Source organism: Camponotus vicinus, unplaced genomic scaffold, assembly GCF_025532165.1.
Source record: "Camponotus vicinus isolate PSW18456_S1 unplaced genomic scaffold, iyCamVici1.0 SCAF_4, whole genome shotgun sequence".
NCBI classification, from domain to species: Eukaryota; Metazoa; Arthropoda; class Insecta; order Hymenoptera; family Formicidae; genus Camponotus; species Camponotus vicinus.
In genome coordinates, this window is record NW_028141976.1 from 3,237,141 (window position 1) to 3,253,558 (window position 16,418).

Genomic DNA, 16,418 nt, shown 5'->3' on the forward strand with positions numbered 1-16,418 from the left:
GGGTCTTTCCGCGTGGTGGAGGGGTCCAGTCCGGCGAGCTTATCAGTTAGCATACGACTGTTGCATGCATCGCGTTATATCCTGTATCCCGCGAGTGCGATTCAGCTTTGCGAGATCACGTGGCGTAACGACGAAAAGTAACGCGTGTCAGGTTTGGAAAGAAAGCGAAGACTTGCATACGTGCTGTATGTTGCATATTTAAAATAGCAGCGGTATATGAACGGAAGTTCTCCATCCCTTCCCATCACGTTTATCGTGACTCGTGTGTCGAACTCGAACACGTGATATCCATAACGACGAGAAGGGACAAGATCACGCGGTAACACGGTAATAAATGGACGTTTTTCATATGCGAAATTGCTATATAATACACAATTTTTAGTGCAAATTTAATCTTAATTAAATTCTTATTTGTAAAATTTGCCATATGGCTTATTATTAGCTCAAACATGTTTATAATAGCTTTCTAATGAGAAAAAAGCATAGAGTTTGATATTTTCAACAAATATTTATTACAAACATGTAGAAAAGATATATTTAAAAAATTGTTAAACATTATATGTTTTTATATCTTCCTTTAAAAAAAATAAAGGTATCGATTAATATACCTTAGTGCTAAGGAAAACGACATTTTGGCAGAGAATCATTATCCTTGGAAAAAGAAAAACTATCAAATACAAATACAAATACAATGTTACATGAAATATTATGATAAAGATAGACTAAAACAAAAAAGAAGTGTTCTGCAAACGATTAATTTTCGGAAGCGTTTTCTAATATATCCATTTTTTTGTAACATACAAAATTGTATATAATAAATAAAAAAAATATGTTTAATAGTACATATATATATAATAGGAGTATTAATGCACGGGATGGTATTAGACGACTATAATCGTCAATTTCTAACGCAAACAAATTAACCGATTAATATTTATACGCATTATTTATAAAACAGCTTGTTTTAACGACATGTATAACGATAATAATAATAGACAATACACTCAAAAGTTAAAACAAAATGCAAGTATTATACATGTAATATATAGAACACTTTCTACATTAGTAAAAGTGTAATTCTTACCTTTATTCTCTCTTATCTTTAAATGTTTTTAATTAATAATATTTAGAAAAATTGGTAAAATTTTTCTTTTACTAATTTTTGCAATTTTAAGAAGTAATCGAAATTAAGATTTGTGAATTACTTAAATTCACAGATCTTTACAATCAACAAAAATATTGTGAAGTATTTTTATATATCTCAGATTGTAGATTCTTTCTCTCTAACGAGAAAGAAAGAGGCCGAGAAAGAGAGAGGAAGTTTTTTTATCAGAATTAAAATTAGTATATAATTACATTTGCATTAAAATTTATACTAAAAAAATTACTATATCATTGTATTTATATGTATATCCTTACACAGTATCATTTTGTAACTTATAAGATAAGGAAAGACAATGGTAACAGAAAAACGATAGCGAAAAGTTTGCTTTCTTTTGTTAATATTGCATAAATTAATAATTATATATACGCGTATATATAAAATATATAATATTATTAACTAATGTTTTTTTTTAATTTAGAAAAAGGAACAATAAAGAAAAATAATATGTTGGCACACTCGCTGTTTTGGCCTTGAGAAGATTATGATTTACAATCGTGTCACATTCAACATACAACAATAAGTTTTTGCCACATACGCTCAATCTAGCACAGCTACTTCATTGCCATTCGCTTTTAATCCATTGGTGTATTATGGCTCTTCTGCTTGCATCCGTGATTTGAAAAATCCTTGATGAGCATATATCGCGTAATCTTCTAAGTTGTTGTTATTAATTTCCGCTAGTTCATCGTAATAGCTAATTCCGAAATGATGCATATCTTCCAAATAAATACCTAGTTTTTTATTGAACGCGTTTGCCAAAAACTGATAACTACTTTCGGTTACGGTCGTAAATGCTGGATAATCAGATGGTTCAAAATTTGTTGTAAATCCAGCATTGCATTTTTCTGGGCAAATAGCCGATTCCCGCTGTATGGGAAACGTAAGCAGTTTCTTACCAGTATTTTGTACCAATATTTCTCTTTCAGTACGATTAGGCGATTCGTGATTGATATCGCTTTGTACATTTCTTCTAGTTATTCGTAGCACTTCTTGTATGTCATCATCAACGTTCGAATTACCTTTTATTGATTCATTTTTTTTGTTAAAGACACTTCGAGTTAAGGAAGCAAGCGAATGTTTCGTCGCAGTTTCATAGATTTTATTTTTTTCATTCTCGATAGCTGTTTCCTCAGAATTTGCTAAAGAGTTTGTTAATTCAACACTTCTTTTATCCTTTGCAGCTATATTAGATTGTTTGATTGTAGGATTGTAACGAATCTCGTTGGCCGAGAGTTGTTTAGATGTTAGTGATGTTTTGTCGAACTTCTCTCGCTGATAGGAAAGAGGAACATTGTTATCATTCGATAAAAATTCGGCTTGACAATATACATTTTTTCTTTTTGATTCATTTAGGTTTCTTTGTGAGTTTTCCTTATTATAAGTGTCTAAATTATTAAGAAAACTTCTCCATGTGTCCGCTGTATTTTCTTGAGAGATAAAATTGCTATGATTTTCATATTCTTCGCACGAACCGTTGCTATCAGGAATTACGTCTCTATGCGAAGTATTTGAGATCTCTGAAAGACTTCTCCCCACTACAGTGGTAGAACGTACTATCGCATCGCCTTTAGTAGACGTGAATTTACCTACAATGTATCGATTTGCAGCTTTGTGAGGCCGTATATGTTGTATATGATTGTTATCCACAACATGGTCCGAGAGAAACAAATCAATATGCGCTGCGCAGTTATCTTGATGTTTCTCAATTTCGAGCGAGTCCAAAGTTTGCGTACCAGTGTCGACGAAGTATTTGAGATTATTTTCCATTTTTAAATACTTTCGATGCAGATTCACATCCATTGTCGTCATTCCGTTTAGTTTGAATTTCACGCGTACTGTCTCTTTTCTTCGTCCCTTCTTTCTGTACTTGGATCTTGTACCATGCTTATGTATCAATCGCTTGTGACTCTTTAAGTCCGAGATAGTTTGAAATTGCACATCGCATATATCGCATTTCTGACCAATGTTTTCGAGATAAATCTCGTGGTGTAGATCGTCAATTAACGACCCTATAGTTCCGTTGTGTCGCCATCGTGAGTGTACAGAAACGTCGCTCTCACACTTAAAGTCTCTACCGCATATTTTGCACGTACTTCCGATAATGACGACACTGCATTTTCGTAGAGTCACACCAGGAGGAACACTGAAGCTTTTTTTATTCAACTGAATGTCGTTGAATACTCGCATTTCATCTAAGTTCGACGAATCTTAAGACGAGTATTTTTCGGCTGTTCTTCCACCGGTCTTCGTCGTGCATCGACGTTCTCTTGAAAAGTTGCGGTCGCACAGCGCAGTCACTATCGTGCAAACTCGTCACTGAAAAACTTCGTCTGCCAGCGATAAGACTTCATTGGACTTCGCGTTGGCTCTGATGTGGCGCCACCTCGTGTGCGGATCACTGTGACGCGACCTGACGCCGAGACAAAAGACAATCGTCATGTTGATAGTGTTTTGTCTATGTTATTCCGAACGGTCGAATTTGTTTTTTGCCTGAAAGGTATTTCATAACATGTAGGTATATATTTCGGAAATAACGTATAATATTGAGAGATTGAGAGTGATTCGTCGAACGTTAAATTGTTTATTCTATCCACAACGTTCGATGAATCGTTCAATCTTTTCTTGTACAAGAGCAAATTGGCGAAGTTGCTTTATGTTTTAATATAACCGATCGTCCGAAACTCAATTAATTTAATTTAAATTATAGAGTTTACACTCGTTTCTGAATTACAATAATGCGTGCGCGGATAATGTTAAAGATTCATACATGAGGTACAAAACTCATACGAATTTGAATTACTTAATTGAAGAGAGTTTAAGTCAATAACTTGAGAAACAAAGTAGATATAGTATATTAATAATGTATCAGCGAATGTGTGTGATTACGACATTAAACCAAGAATTCCGATCATTTTTAGTTGATACATTTTCAACTGATATGCCAACGAAAAAGATATCACACAGATTGCACACATATACACACACAATACGTAGTAAGACTAAAATAATAAAATTGTGTGTGTGTGTGTGTGTGTGTCGAATATGTGCCCGAGTAACACGGTTAATATTAAACAGACATGATATTAAATATATTTTTTAAAATAGTATATGTTGTTAGACAGTTGTTCCCTCTATACAATTACAATATTATAAATGTTTCTTTGAGATAAAATAATATTGTTTTGATATATTTCAAACTCATATAAGACTCATAACTGAGCAATCATATTAAATCAGAACTCTGATTATATTACTAACTCTCTATTTATCTTTTCCTCCTTTCTCTCTCTCTCTCTCTCTCTCTCTCTCTCTCTCTCTCTCTCTCTCTATTTAATATATTTCTAACAATATTTAATAACACTCTTTTTATATTTTATACATTGAAAGAGAAAAAATAAGAAATACAATTTTTTTTACATAATTTCACAGAATTATATCAAACGTGATAAAAACTGTGTAAACAGCCATACAAGACTTGAAAACAATCTCTTTGATATTAAGCAAAATTCGATAATTCAAAGCATGTAACGTTGATACAAGTTATATGTTACTTACGTTTACAAACTTAATTATAGACATATATAAGTATAGAATAGAATATAATTTTAATTGCTTAATTTAAGAATTATAACTAATAATAAATAAAAATAATTAATATTAATAATAAGTTATAATTAATAGTTAATAATAATATATTATTAATAATTATAATAAAATAATTATTAATTATAAAATTTCCGATGCATATCAATGTGATACATATGAAATAATATTCGATAAAATATTCAAACTTATTACGCGAAAATCTTCAAACGAAGCTTCAATATTTGAAGGAACTTTTTACGTATTACCTGTTTCAGTTATCTTCTTTATATTCTTATTATCTGTTACTTTACATCTCATATTCGGTTTATATAACGATTAAATATATAAAATGAAGAAAATAAACTAAATAATTCCATATAAATAATGCTAATACAAGGCTTTGCTCAATGAGTTTCATACCTCGCTTTCGAAGATTTTCATAATAATCTTTTGACGATCTACAAATCAACACTTCATATAACACGGAACCGACTTTCAACTCTGTGCTCTGTGTAAGTCCTTCCCTGCCGGCGAAAAGGAATTTATCCTGGCAACGTCGCTTGCTTAAAGTCGGCTACAGTGTTGTCGGCTCACTTCCTTTGTCGGCTTCCGACTTTACAAAAATTGATTGACTACATCCTAAAACCATATTCTTAACTAAAAAACAACTAAATATTATATTATTTCAAACAAAATTAATTATCTATTATAAATTGTTAAAAAAAGCATGATTTTAAGTCATAATCTTCATTAAATTGTCAAATTACAAATAAATATCGCAAAAACATATGCAAAATGCGCATAATACTATTCGTTTTGCTGCTCCGTCAGGCATCATATTCGCACGTTATCGCACGTTATCGCTTCGTCCGCTAAAGATATCGCTCTAGAATAAACGTTACGAACTTCACATAACCTTTACATAACCTTTCTTTGATTGGAAAATCATAAAAAAGTAAAGATTTCTGAAAACAATCAGCTGTAATTCTATTTATATATATTAATTAAATTTCAGAAAATTACAGGAAAAGATTTATTCACTTTATTTATAGACTATCAATAATGTCAATCGATTTTATTTTGCTATAAAATTTTAAACAATTTTAGCAGCAATATGCAATAAAATTATAGCAATATGAGTAATTATATAAATTTATTTTATCAATGAAAAAAATATATGTATATACATTATATTTGTAAATATATGTATATACATATTACCTTACATATTTATTATATAATTATTCATATAACTACTTATATATATTTTTCTGAAATACATAAATTTGAGATTAAATTAATCATAATTTTTTTTAAATATAATAATTATTATCATTGAATAAAAATAGATAAAAAATTCGCAAAAAGGAAAGGCCATTTATCAAAATATCTTTAAAATATGTTATGCAACTCTCCTAACAATTTTTAATGTCGAAGCTATTTCTAACTTTCTCTATTTCTATTAATATTGTTCTGTTTTTAAAAATTTAAATTTTTAATTAAAATTATTAATTTAATTCAGAAATTCTTGAAATTTTCCAGATATATAATCAGACATTAGCTATTGTAGAATTATATTAGAGTATCTATTTTAGTGTAATTTTATTAAATCATAAACGTTTATAATAAATATTTAGTATCAAATTATATTTAAATTATGTGTGTGTGTGTGTGTAAATTTATAAATATATACTCCTGTAATATATATATATATATATATATATATATATATATATATATATATATTTTATATTAATATAAATATAATTATTTTCTATACTTTTGTTTAATTACTCAGCCTGTCAATTATTATTTTTAACGTTTCAGATTTATTCAATTCCGACAAATGTATTTGCAAACATGGATGTTTATGATAGTACACATAACTTATGCTCGTAAGTTCCATTGGATCGATATAGAATTAAATCGATATGGATTGCTTGTCTGAATCTCAAATTTTCTGATAGAGCACGTTGTGAGAGAAAGTGCTATCAAACACGGATTATGCAACGGTTACAAGCCTGGCGAGGACGATCTACAGACCTTTGACTTCATCAGCAAGTTGCAATTGGATCTGCTGAATGCTCGTTATAGCGGCATGACGAAAGTCCGAGGCAGCAGTCGTATGCAAACGGCATATCGGTTGGAGAAAGATACTGATGTCACCCTTCCGACGAAGTATTCAAATTAACTCACGTAGAAATAGCAGCATAATCAGCATCTTTAAAGGCTGATGATTCGAGTATTTGAACTAAATCAAAATAAGTCGTTTATCCTAACTATCCTAACTTAACGAATTATATATGTATATGTGTGTATAATTATGTACAACTATGTATGTATTATATATGTATGTGTGTGTATATAATTATGTTTGTGTAAAGTATCGTTTCTGCAGATTTCCGCCAATCTCTCTCTCACAATTGACAATTGATTATTTGATCTATTATCATCTTCTACACTATTTCAAAATATTGATTAGCAAAATACCAAGCAATATATATATTTTTCATATTTGAGTTTTTTTTTCAGGAACATTACACCTACTGGACTTCCAGAGGAATTTTCTTTGGTATATACATTGAGAGCTAGAAAATCACCAAAATATGCTTGGCATATCATTAAGATCGTAGACGCAAGAGGTGACGCTCAATTTCTCATCACGATGAATCCTAAGAAACAGACATTGGATTTTTCACTGATTAATGATGAAGGAAAATTACAGACAGTCTCTTTCCTGAATGATCGCGTGAGTGCATTGGGGAGTTAGGTTTATCATTGTTCTAGAATAATTCATATCGCGCATTGTTGTATATGTAACGATTCCATATTCTTAAAATTAAAGAAACACTTGATATTGCTAAGGAAATAGAGCAATAAAAAAAATTATAGAGAATTGTTTGAGTTATAAATTTTCGATAACTCTAGTTACATGCAAAACACACACAATAATTATTAAAATTATGTTTTCTTCAACGAAAACAAAATGTGTTGATAAAGTATTAAATTAAAAATTATTCCTGAATCAAGGATTTTAAAATTAAACTTTTCCGAAAGTAATTGCACTTGCAGAATATACACCATCACTAATCCCATTGAGTGACTCGCTCTTAAAAGTATCGTCAGAGAGAGAGAAAGAGAGGGAGAAGAGGGGGATAGAAATCTAAAACGATTTAATCAATCAAGTTTTATCGTGTTGTGAACACAGAATCATCACGTAGGCTAGCGCGTGAGATACGTGACGAACTTTATAAAAGTGAACGCGTTAATTATATTGTCATGCTTATATGCTGCAGATGTACAATTCGCGATGAGTCATATCTTGCGCAAAATATCACTTGAGAAATTCTTTATCGTTAAAAATCACGCAAATGACAGAAAAAGATTGCGTTATACAATTGATGAATTAATAAGACTCGATGCGCTCCGAGTCCTTTGATTGATAAAAATACCGCTATTGTAGGCACTTAATACGTGTTGAAATAGCATGCATTCATGCGATAAAAATGAAATTTCGAGGTCTGATTTAGAATTAAAACCTATTTATTCCCCCCTTTCCTAGATCATAATTATTTTCTATTAAATAAGTTTAAGTGAAAACATAATTACAACTTGCGTCATTTGATAGTAACGTTAAAGAAAAAATATATATATATATAATATATACTTTTTTTTTAATAGATATTCGACAAGAGTTGGCACAAAATAAATTTCGGAGTATTCAAGGATAAATTAGTACTTAAGGTTGATTGCGAATACATTGGTACGGAAGAACTAAAACCACGCAGATCAATTAAAGTCGATGGAGACATATCGATAGCCAAAATGAATAACAGTAAAGTCACTGTACCGGTAAGTTTTGTTAACATCTATAGATGCATTTGTGAAGCTTGATTATCACTATTTAATATAGCAATTTGATCCTATTGCCATAAAGATATTTTAATAAATTTCGATACAACTGTAATTTAAAGATGAGCTTGCATGTATACATATCTAACATCCACGAATTACATCGCTATTATGTCATTGCGAAGAATGCCCATCTTTCAGAGCTAACGTCACAATTAAGTAGCCTGTTACTTAATTAATAACAGCTTTACGCAGAACGAGGCTAAAATTGTCAGTAGGACAAGAACTGAATTTAATATTAGACTCTCTGGCCCACATTTTGAATGATGCACATATATAGTAATGTTAGCATCTTAACAAATAAAGATATCATCATATATAAAAAGTACGTAACGAAAAGAAAAAAAGAATTATTTATATATATATATGAAATAATAATTTCCTTTACTAATGCAATATATTTAAAGTTATAATCAAAAAATTAATAAAACATTAGATATAACATTCCAAGATTGAATATCTATCCGCACTACCGTTAGATCGACATCCAATGGATGATCCTAAACTGCGATCCTAGGAGACTAGAGAGAGAAACATGCGAGGAATTACCGGTAGATATATTTTAACAAGATTTTACAATTTCGCAAGATCTGATTATATAATATCAACTTGTTTGTAGAAAAACTTAGCCGCCTCGCTTCAAATGAAACCTGCTTGCGAAAGAATCTGCCTACAAGGATTCAACAATACAAATACAAATGTAAGTTTCCTCCAAATTTATATCTATTAAATATTTATCAAACCACGAAAAGAAGTTTGTTTTTAGTATCGAAAATAAAATATAAATTAAAATATTTATATGAGATCATTAATAAACTCATATGAGTTTAATATACAATACAACTTTTTCAATTAAATATCACATTAATTAAAATCTCACTTTCGCGATTATCTAATCATGTTTAAAATCGTTGAAAAAGAAATTTTATATCTCTCAGGGATCCCGCCGTCAACACGACTTTCCCGGAGTACCAGGACTAATTAGTGTATCAGGCTTACCTGGATTTCCTGGACCGCCAGGAGAACAAGGAAAAACGGTATATTATTATTATCATTTACATACATATGCTTGGCTATATTCTATATCATAAATATAGCCAAGCATATGTATGTATGAGGCTTATAAGAGATATACGTCGTCAGGGAGCCCCTGGTAATACTGGTGCCAGAGGTTTTCCAGGATTGCAAGGTCCCAAAGGATCGATCGGATCTATGGGGCCACCGGGTTTACCAGGATTACCAGGACGAAAAGGTGATCGTGGAGAAAGGGTATGTATTTTTACTTTTAATTTTATAATGAGAAAGAAAAGGGGAAGAAAAGGAGGATCTGACTTAGAAAAATTTCTTTATAATAAGAATAGAGCGACAGGAAAGTGAAATTTTTGATAGGGTGATATGGGGTTTCCGGGTTTGAAAGGAGATCAAGGTCCTCGAGGATTTCCGGGTTCACCAGGAAATAGCAATTTATCACGCTTGATAGGTCCTCCGGGAGAGAAAGGAGTTAAAGGTGAACGAGGAGACGACGGTGCTCAAGGACAACCGGGTGAGAAAGGTACGACATGTTATTGTAAGAGAAACTGAAAAGAGAACATCATATTAAGCATTCAATTGAAATAGATTAAATGCACTCGTACAACATTGAACGATATAATCCTATCTCCTTAGAAATCGCAGTAAGATATATTTAATCATATAATTTTGTGAAAAAAAATGATGAAATGTAAAAATATTACAAAACAAATGCTTGATTAAAATATGTGCTCACCATTATATTACAATACCTAAATCTATTAGTTATCTAATCTGAATACCAAAATGAATGTAACAACTTTACAATGTAATGCTCCATGTATATGTATTTAATCATGATATTAATTTATTTTTAAGGAGTGCACATATATATTCAATCAAATTGTTCAGTCAAAGCTGATAAATTAATAAATAATAAGATGGCAACTTTTCTTGTTGATATTAATTCGAATTGTCTATGTTTCATGTTTATGACTTTTTCATTAATATTTTTAAGAGTGGATTGTATGCGTATTGCGCAAATTGTAAAATGTCATGATTCTAATAGCGACTATTAAACGATTCAGACGATACATGAGGCGACATATTCCATGTATCGATGTTGACCCAGATACGTTCATTCGCAATCATTGTAAATCAATTTATCGCAATTCGTAGCAATGTTCGTATAAATTGTGATTACATCCGATTATACGTAACTCAAGAATCAAAATTAATTGAGCACAATAAGAAAAAAAGTTTTATTACTAAAATAGTTTTTAAGATATATTTATTTACGAAATATACAGTACGCGAAATATATATTTAGTACTAAACATATGATTGACTCGTGTGAAAATATTAACAAAAACATTTTTGACGTTAATTGTCATGTAAAAAATTGAACAATATTTTAGGTGAACGTGGAGACAAGGGATTAGACGGAATTCGCGGTCATGACGGCGCACCAGGTCCTCCCGGCCCTCCGGGAATTCCTGGTTTCCCTGGACCCGCAGGAAACGTTGTATTTACGGATGTTCCTGGCATTCCAGGACCACCAGGCCCTCCTGGTACAATAGGACCGCCGGGACCATCAGGTCCTCCAGGATTACCAGGATTATCAGGGCCTCCTGGTTCGCCAGGCCAAAGAGGCCCGAAGGGTGATATCGGAGAACGTGGACGAGATGGTTTGCAATTAATTTATCGGAGATTGAATAAAAGAATTGTACACGAATAATAAAATTCTTTCTTTCATTTTATATTTCATTTATAAATATTATAATAATTTAAAATATTTATTTTTATTTTTCAAGGCATACTCGGATTGACGGATAATAACGTAATACCGGGACCACCTGGTCCTGAAGGACCTGTTGGTCCTCCTGGCGAAGATGGTCTTCCCGGTAAGAAAGGAGAAGTCGGATCAATAGGTCTTCCAGGACCACCCGGAGAAATAGGAAAAGATGGACTTCCAGGATTACCAGGACCGCAGGTATTTTATTATTTTGTTTATATATATTATTATAATTTTTTGTTACGTAAAATAATGCAGTCTTTCATGAATATTCACTTTCATGAATATCACTGCGATAAGGGATCTCCAGGCTCACGCGGAGAACCAGGTTCCCCAGGATTGCGAGGTTTAGAAGGAGTCGCAGGAAAACCGGGACCGCCAGGACTCGATGGAAAACCGGGTCCAAAAGGCAGCAAGGGACAACAAGGCGAACAAGGTCCTATCGGATCTCGTGGCCTACCAGGAAGTTCGGTAAGAATGACCAAAACGAATCTTGTACAACAATGATCAAAAATACAATTCATTTCTCGATCATTTATTGAGATATTTCCACCTTTACTTCTAACATTTATAACAGCTATTCAATATTCTGTTCATAAAATTAAAAGAAATATTTTCTATTTTCTTCAGCTTTTCGTAAAATTTTATTGCAATTCTTTATCTGATTATTTAAAAAGTATGATTTTTCGTCATTATCATGTCATTATGCATAGTATTTTAGATGATCATCGATATAATATAACAATAAATAAACACAATAACACATTAGTGGAGATTAATAATATTAGCTTTTCACTAATTTTTGCTGTACTTATTGAGTAGTGGCTTAGGTAATTGCGGAATTTTGCGGAACAACATAAGAATTAATTTATATATTTTTAGGGTTTAATGGGCCCGCCAGGTGCACCAGGCATACCAGGATTGGAAGGAAAACCTGGTTTATCCGGGCCACCAGGTCCGCCAGGACCTCCAGGATCTCCTGGTCCTTCAACTCCAAACAATAGCTTTGATAGCATTGGTAATCCCGGTGTCCAGGGACCTAGAGGTCCACCGGGCTCTCCAGGAGTAGTAAGTATTTTGTCTAGAATCAAGCCTAACCTCCCAGATTCGATTAATTAAAGATAAAAGAACTTAAATCAGAATAAATAATTAGCCAGGTGAAAGAGGAGCCCCTGGAGAACGAGGACCAGAGGGTCAAGTAGGTCCGCCTGGAATACCCGGCAAAGACGGAGCACCTGGATTGCAGGGATTACCTGGAAATAGAGGTCAAATGGGACCACCAGGACTTCAGGGTCTGCCGGGCCACAGTATTAGCGAAGCGGAAATTCGTGATATTTGCGCCAGCGTACTAAGAGGTGATTTTTATTTGTCGTTAAAAATTATTGTTTATTGCAGTTGTTGTAAATATTAATTAAAATTTACTGAAGTTTAAATGATCCTTCGATTATCAATTCTTTTCGTTCTTGCTTTAAAAGTAGAATCATTTAAACTTTGGTTAACTTTAATTGAAATAATTTTATCTCAACTATCTCAGGTATCTATATCCTTCACGCGTAAGTCAAAAATGTGCAATGACATCACATACTCAGTAATATGTACTCCACGAATTATGTTGTAATAGTTTTTCTTATTATTACCTACATACATACAGAACAGATGACCGAAATAGCAGCACTCATGCAGGGCCCACCTGGTCCGCCCGGTCGAAATCGTCCGGGCCGTCCTGGATCACCTGGTCCTCAAGGTCGTCCAGGTATATGATCCAGTCAGGGTTACCAATCCTTTGCGCTTATCACTTACCTATGACACAATATTAATCGCATTAAAAATCAGCTACTACGTAGATTTTCTTGTTAGTTTATAGATAAAACTTGGACATAATAAGTGGAACGCTAGGATCCTAACTCGAGAAGGAACATTTGGCAAGCAACAACGAATATCGCTGTCATAGTAGCATTCATTTAAAAGCTTGAAGTATATCATAATTGTCGCATTATCGTCTTCACATAGAACTATAGCACATGTGAATGGTGTGATTCATTATACGATGCACTTAACAATATCGATGATTCGATATCGACGGATTAATGTCGTCCTTACACCTATAAAAATAATGATATCCTGGCATGTGTCATAGAGAGGCTCAAAGAATTAACAGAAGGTCTACGAGGGCTACCCGGGCTGCCGGGGCCGGCTCGACACGGCCATCCCGGTCGAGTCGGAAAACATGGCATTCCAGGTATCTACCGCTCGAAATAACGCATCCCTCTGGAATGTCTGGAAAGTAGTCCATTTGAAAAAACTCACTGTACGCATGCGAAAAATTTGAGTAATTTAACTAATAATTTCATAACAGTTATAATGCTTTTAACGTATTTTAAAACAAGTTTATTTTTTAAAGCAGTGTATACTTTATGCATTGTCATTTATAGATATATATATATATATATATATATATATATATATATATATATATATATATATATATATATATATATATTTATATATAAATTCTTATTTTTTATTTTACATTTTATTGTTCTTCCATCTTTGATTTTTATTTTTGGTTTTTTATCATAATACACAATTATATTAAACCGTCTTATAAAATAAGATAGAAAGATGTGGATATATCCTACAAGTAAAAATTAATGCACGACACATTTTTTTCAAGTGTATATGTTTATCGCTTTTCAAAATTTCTTGATTTTAATTAATTCCATTTTCAATCGTATTTAGGTGATCCGGGCTCACCTGGTTTGCCGGGAGAACGTGGATTCGTCGGTTTACCGGGTCCGCAGGGTCCCATTGGACCACAGGGGCCATCTGGAGAACGCGGAGAAAAAGGGGATAAAGGTCTCGAGGGAGTCGGTTCAGAAGGTCCACCTGGTCCGATAAGTCCTCCTGGTAAAACAGCATTATCATTAGCAATAAAAGATTATTACAGCAACTTTTTTTTAAAATGGCTGCAAAATAATATTTTTATTGCTTTCTTCTTACTGTTATAACATTTTTTTTTATAACAGGGCCCCCTGGTATCGACGGCATTGGTTTACCTGGAAGACAAGGTGACAAAGGCGAGCGAGGCAGACCAGGTAGAATTTAATAAGCTTAAAATAAAATTTTTTTAATTAGCTTACAAAATAATTAAAACTTTTATTAATGATATTTTCATAATAATGTATGTAATCACTTTACGTATAATATATTCTATGTGATTTACAGGTATTCCCGGTGTCGGAGGAGCGCCAGGAACGCAAGGACCACCCGGATTTTGCGAATTCTGTAATTATCCTAGCAGCAATTATCTACACTACACTCGCGGTAACGAGAAAGGTCCTTGATCAACAATAACGAATATCGTGAGAAAAGAAAATTTTAACGCAGAAAGCGGAAAAAAGTAGTAAAGATAATTCGATATATTTTCTAATACAAGTATTTAAATTATAGTTATTCTAAATTGTTGTAAATCTGCGCAGAGATCCCTTTATATAAATCACTGCCACGATATAACGATCATTTTTCTTTTAATTACGATTAAGTGACGATCGCAACATCGACTGCGATGTATGTATGTATGTACGTATGTACTATTTAATAAAACTTATTTTTGATACGCACGATTTACCTCGGTTGCGAATTTCCAAGGGAAATTTCGAAGTTGTCGCGCGCATCGCCGCGGTCCGATTCACCGTTCTCCCATTCACGGTGGCGGCGGCGTCGTCGGCGCCACCAACGGATCGTCGAGAATCAGCGGTGGCGGTGGCCAGTGATGGCCGCGGAATTCGCGACGTGCGTCAGCTCGGGGATCGACGGACGTGGACGGACGGGCTTGTTTATCGCGACGTTGTCTCGGCGAACGTCATCTCGGCCACGTACGTTCCGAGAATTCAACGAGCGTTGCTCGTACAGGGCCCCGTTCGCGCGCGTGTCCCGAGCGTACATCGACCTGCCCGGGAAGCGAGACGTACGTGTCACGCACGACGAAAACTGTTCCCGTGACCGACAACGGTTCTCTCGCGCGAATCCCCGTCCGGGCTAATCGCGCGCCGCGAGATTAATCGCTCGAATAACGATTATTATCACGACTCGTTTCGTCTCGCGATTCAATGGCGAGGTGGGAGCGATAAGAGAGTACGAGGGAGACTTTCGACGAAGACGGGACGACGACTCCACGCCCCCGTCGGTACCCTTTTTTTCTCGCTCGAGACACGCGCGCAGCGAGCGCCTCAGGTAGGTAGAGGTAGACAGACGAGTGAGTCGACTGGTAGAACAGGTTAGGTGCCTGTATACTTTCATAAAGCTATTCTGTATGATTGCAAGTCTGCTTTTTTGCCTTTAGTTTTTTCCCGTAGATATTTGCATTTTTTTTCGTAAGCATTGGAGTGTATATTTGTCAAAATTTTTTCTTTGTATAAAGAAAATTAATGCGACTAAAGAGAATCTTAAGCGAATCTGACTGTAACAAATATCGTCGATGTAATGGGTTTATGATACGTGAAAAAAAGTGCGATGATAAATTAATAAAATTAATTAAAATTTGGCAGGATTTTTTTATTCACTATTTTGAGCTACTTAAAGCTGCATTTCAAATATTTGTCCAACTGCATTATCGATTCAAAATATCAAGAAAATATTGAAAATGAATTGATTCTGAAAATTTGAATAAAACATTTTATAAAATAATGTATAATTATAATTTGAATAAATATAATTTTAATAATTATAATTTGAGTAAAATATTTTCGTTTCTACCTATTCAAAATTCATGTAGATGCATACGCTTTAATTGCCAGATTTAGAAATTATGTTAATTGACGATTTCATAAATATTGAATTATTAATGATTAACCAAATGGCAAAAAAATTGTTTATCGATGCTATTTAATTTTAAAATCGATTGGAAAAATTAAGCGCATTTGTGTCTAGTACAAAAAGAAAGTCAAATTAAAC

General features: G+C 33.2%; 4 protein-coding genes across 19 annotated transcripts in view; 2 read left to right on the forward strand and 2 right to left on the reverse strand.

Moving 5' to 3' along the window:
- LOC145970727 (uncharacterized) lies at positions 1–15,085 on the forward strand. Of its 5 annotated transcripts, none has more exons than XM_083097634.1 (19): positions 11–327; positions 6,578–6,645; positions 6,718–6,928; positions 7,283–7,499; positions 8,432–8,602; positions 9,142–9,213; positions 9,282–9,362; positions 9,601–9,699; positions 9,806–9,931; positions 10,052–10,214; positions 11,089–11,358; positions 11,485–11,663; positions 11,766–11,936; positions 12,348–12,533; positions 12,619–12,820; positions 13,117–13,218; positions 14,205–14,372; positions 14,492–14,560; positions 14,691–15,085. In XM_083097634.1, the coding sequence occupies exons 2-19, from the start codon at positions 6,597–6,599 to the stop codon at positions 14,807–14,809; spliced, it is 2,655 nt and encodes an 884-aa protein (XP_082953760.1). In that variant the 5' UTR covers positions 11–327; positions 6,578–6,596; the 3' UTR covers positions 14,810–15,085. The 5 variants fall into 5 exon arrangements, 4 of the variants coding, with proteins under 4 accessions (XP_082953762.1, XP_082953760.1, XP_082953761.1 ...); XM_083097632.1 differs by lacking the exon at positions 13,117–13,218 and adding an exon at positions 13,603–13,704 and having other exon boundaries at positions 13–327; XM_083097635.1 differs by lacking the exon at positions 13,117–13,218 and having other exon boundaries at positions 12–327.
- On the reverse strand, positions 1,384–5,773 carry LOC145970731 (uncharacterized). The gene is made up of 2 exons (XM_083097648.1): positions 5,171–5,773; positions 1,384–3,655 (listed from the first exon to the last, which is right to left on the reverse strand). The coding sequence occupies exon 2, from the start codon at positions 3,350–3,352 to the stop codon at positions 1,754–1,756; it is 1,599 nt and encodes a 532-aa protein (XP_082953774.1). The 5' UTR covers positions 3,353–3,655; positions 5,171–5,773; the 3' UTR covers positions 1,384–1,753.
- LOC145970733 (uncharacterized) overlaps positions 11,959–16,418 on the reverse strand; it is a 21,365-nt gene continuing 16,905 nt past the window's right edge. For 3 of the 4 annotated variants that reach the window (XM_083097658.1, XM_083097655.1, XM_083097653.1), the window contains one exon: positions 11,959–13,265. The gene's annotated coding sequence lies outside the window, so the exon portion shown is untranslated. The remainder of the gene's footprint in view (positions 13,266–16,418) is intronic. The other variant, XM_083097657.1, reaches the window with a different exon arrangement.
- Positions 15,196–16,418, forward strand: part of LOC145970729 (dystrobrevin beta) — a 15,128-nt gene continuing 13,905 nt past the window's right edge. For 5 of the 9 annotated variants that reach the window (XR_014438581.1, XR_014438582.1, XM_083097640.1 and 2 more), the window contains exon 1: positions 15,196–15,340. Coding sequence is in view for 6 of the 9 variants with exons in the window: in XM_083097640.1 (XP_082953766.1) it covers positions 15,238–15,340 (103 nt within the window). In the remaining 3 variants the exon portion in view is untranslated. Of the gene's footprint in view, positions 15,699–16,418 lie in introns of all 9 variants that reach the window. The other 4 variants (XM_083097646.1, XM_083097645.1, XM_083097644.1 and 1 more) reach the window with 2 other exon arrangements.

Excerpts from the sequence above, each read along its gene's own strand:
- LOC145970731 (XM_083097648.1), bottom strand. The coding sequence starts at position 3,352 with ATGCGAGTATTCAACGACATTCAGTTGAATAAAAAAAGCTTCAGTGTT.
- LOC145970727 (XM_083097634.1), top strand. The coding sequence starts at position 6,597 with ATGTATTTGCAAACATGGATGTTTATGATAGTACACATAACTTATGCT. Across the intron at positions 9,932-10,051 it reads AAGGTGATCGTGGAGAAAGG|GGTGATATGGGGTTTCCGGG; the intron begins GTATGTATTTTT and ends AATTTTTGATAG. Across the intron at positions 11,359-11,484 it reads CGGAGAACGTGGACGAGATG|GCATACTCGGATTGACGGAT; the intron begins GTTTGCAATTAA and ends TTATTTTTCAAG.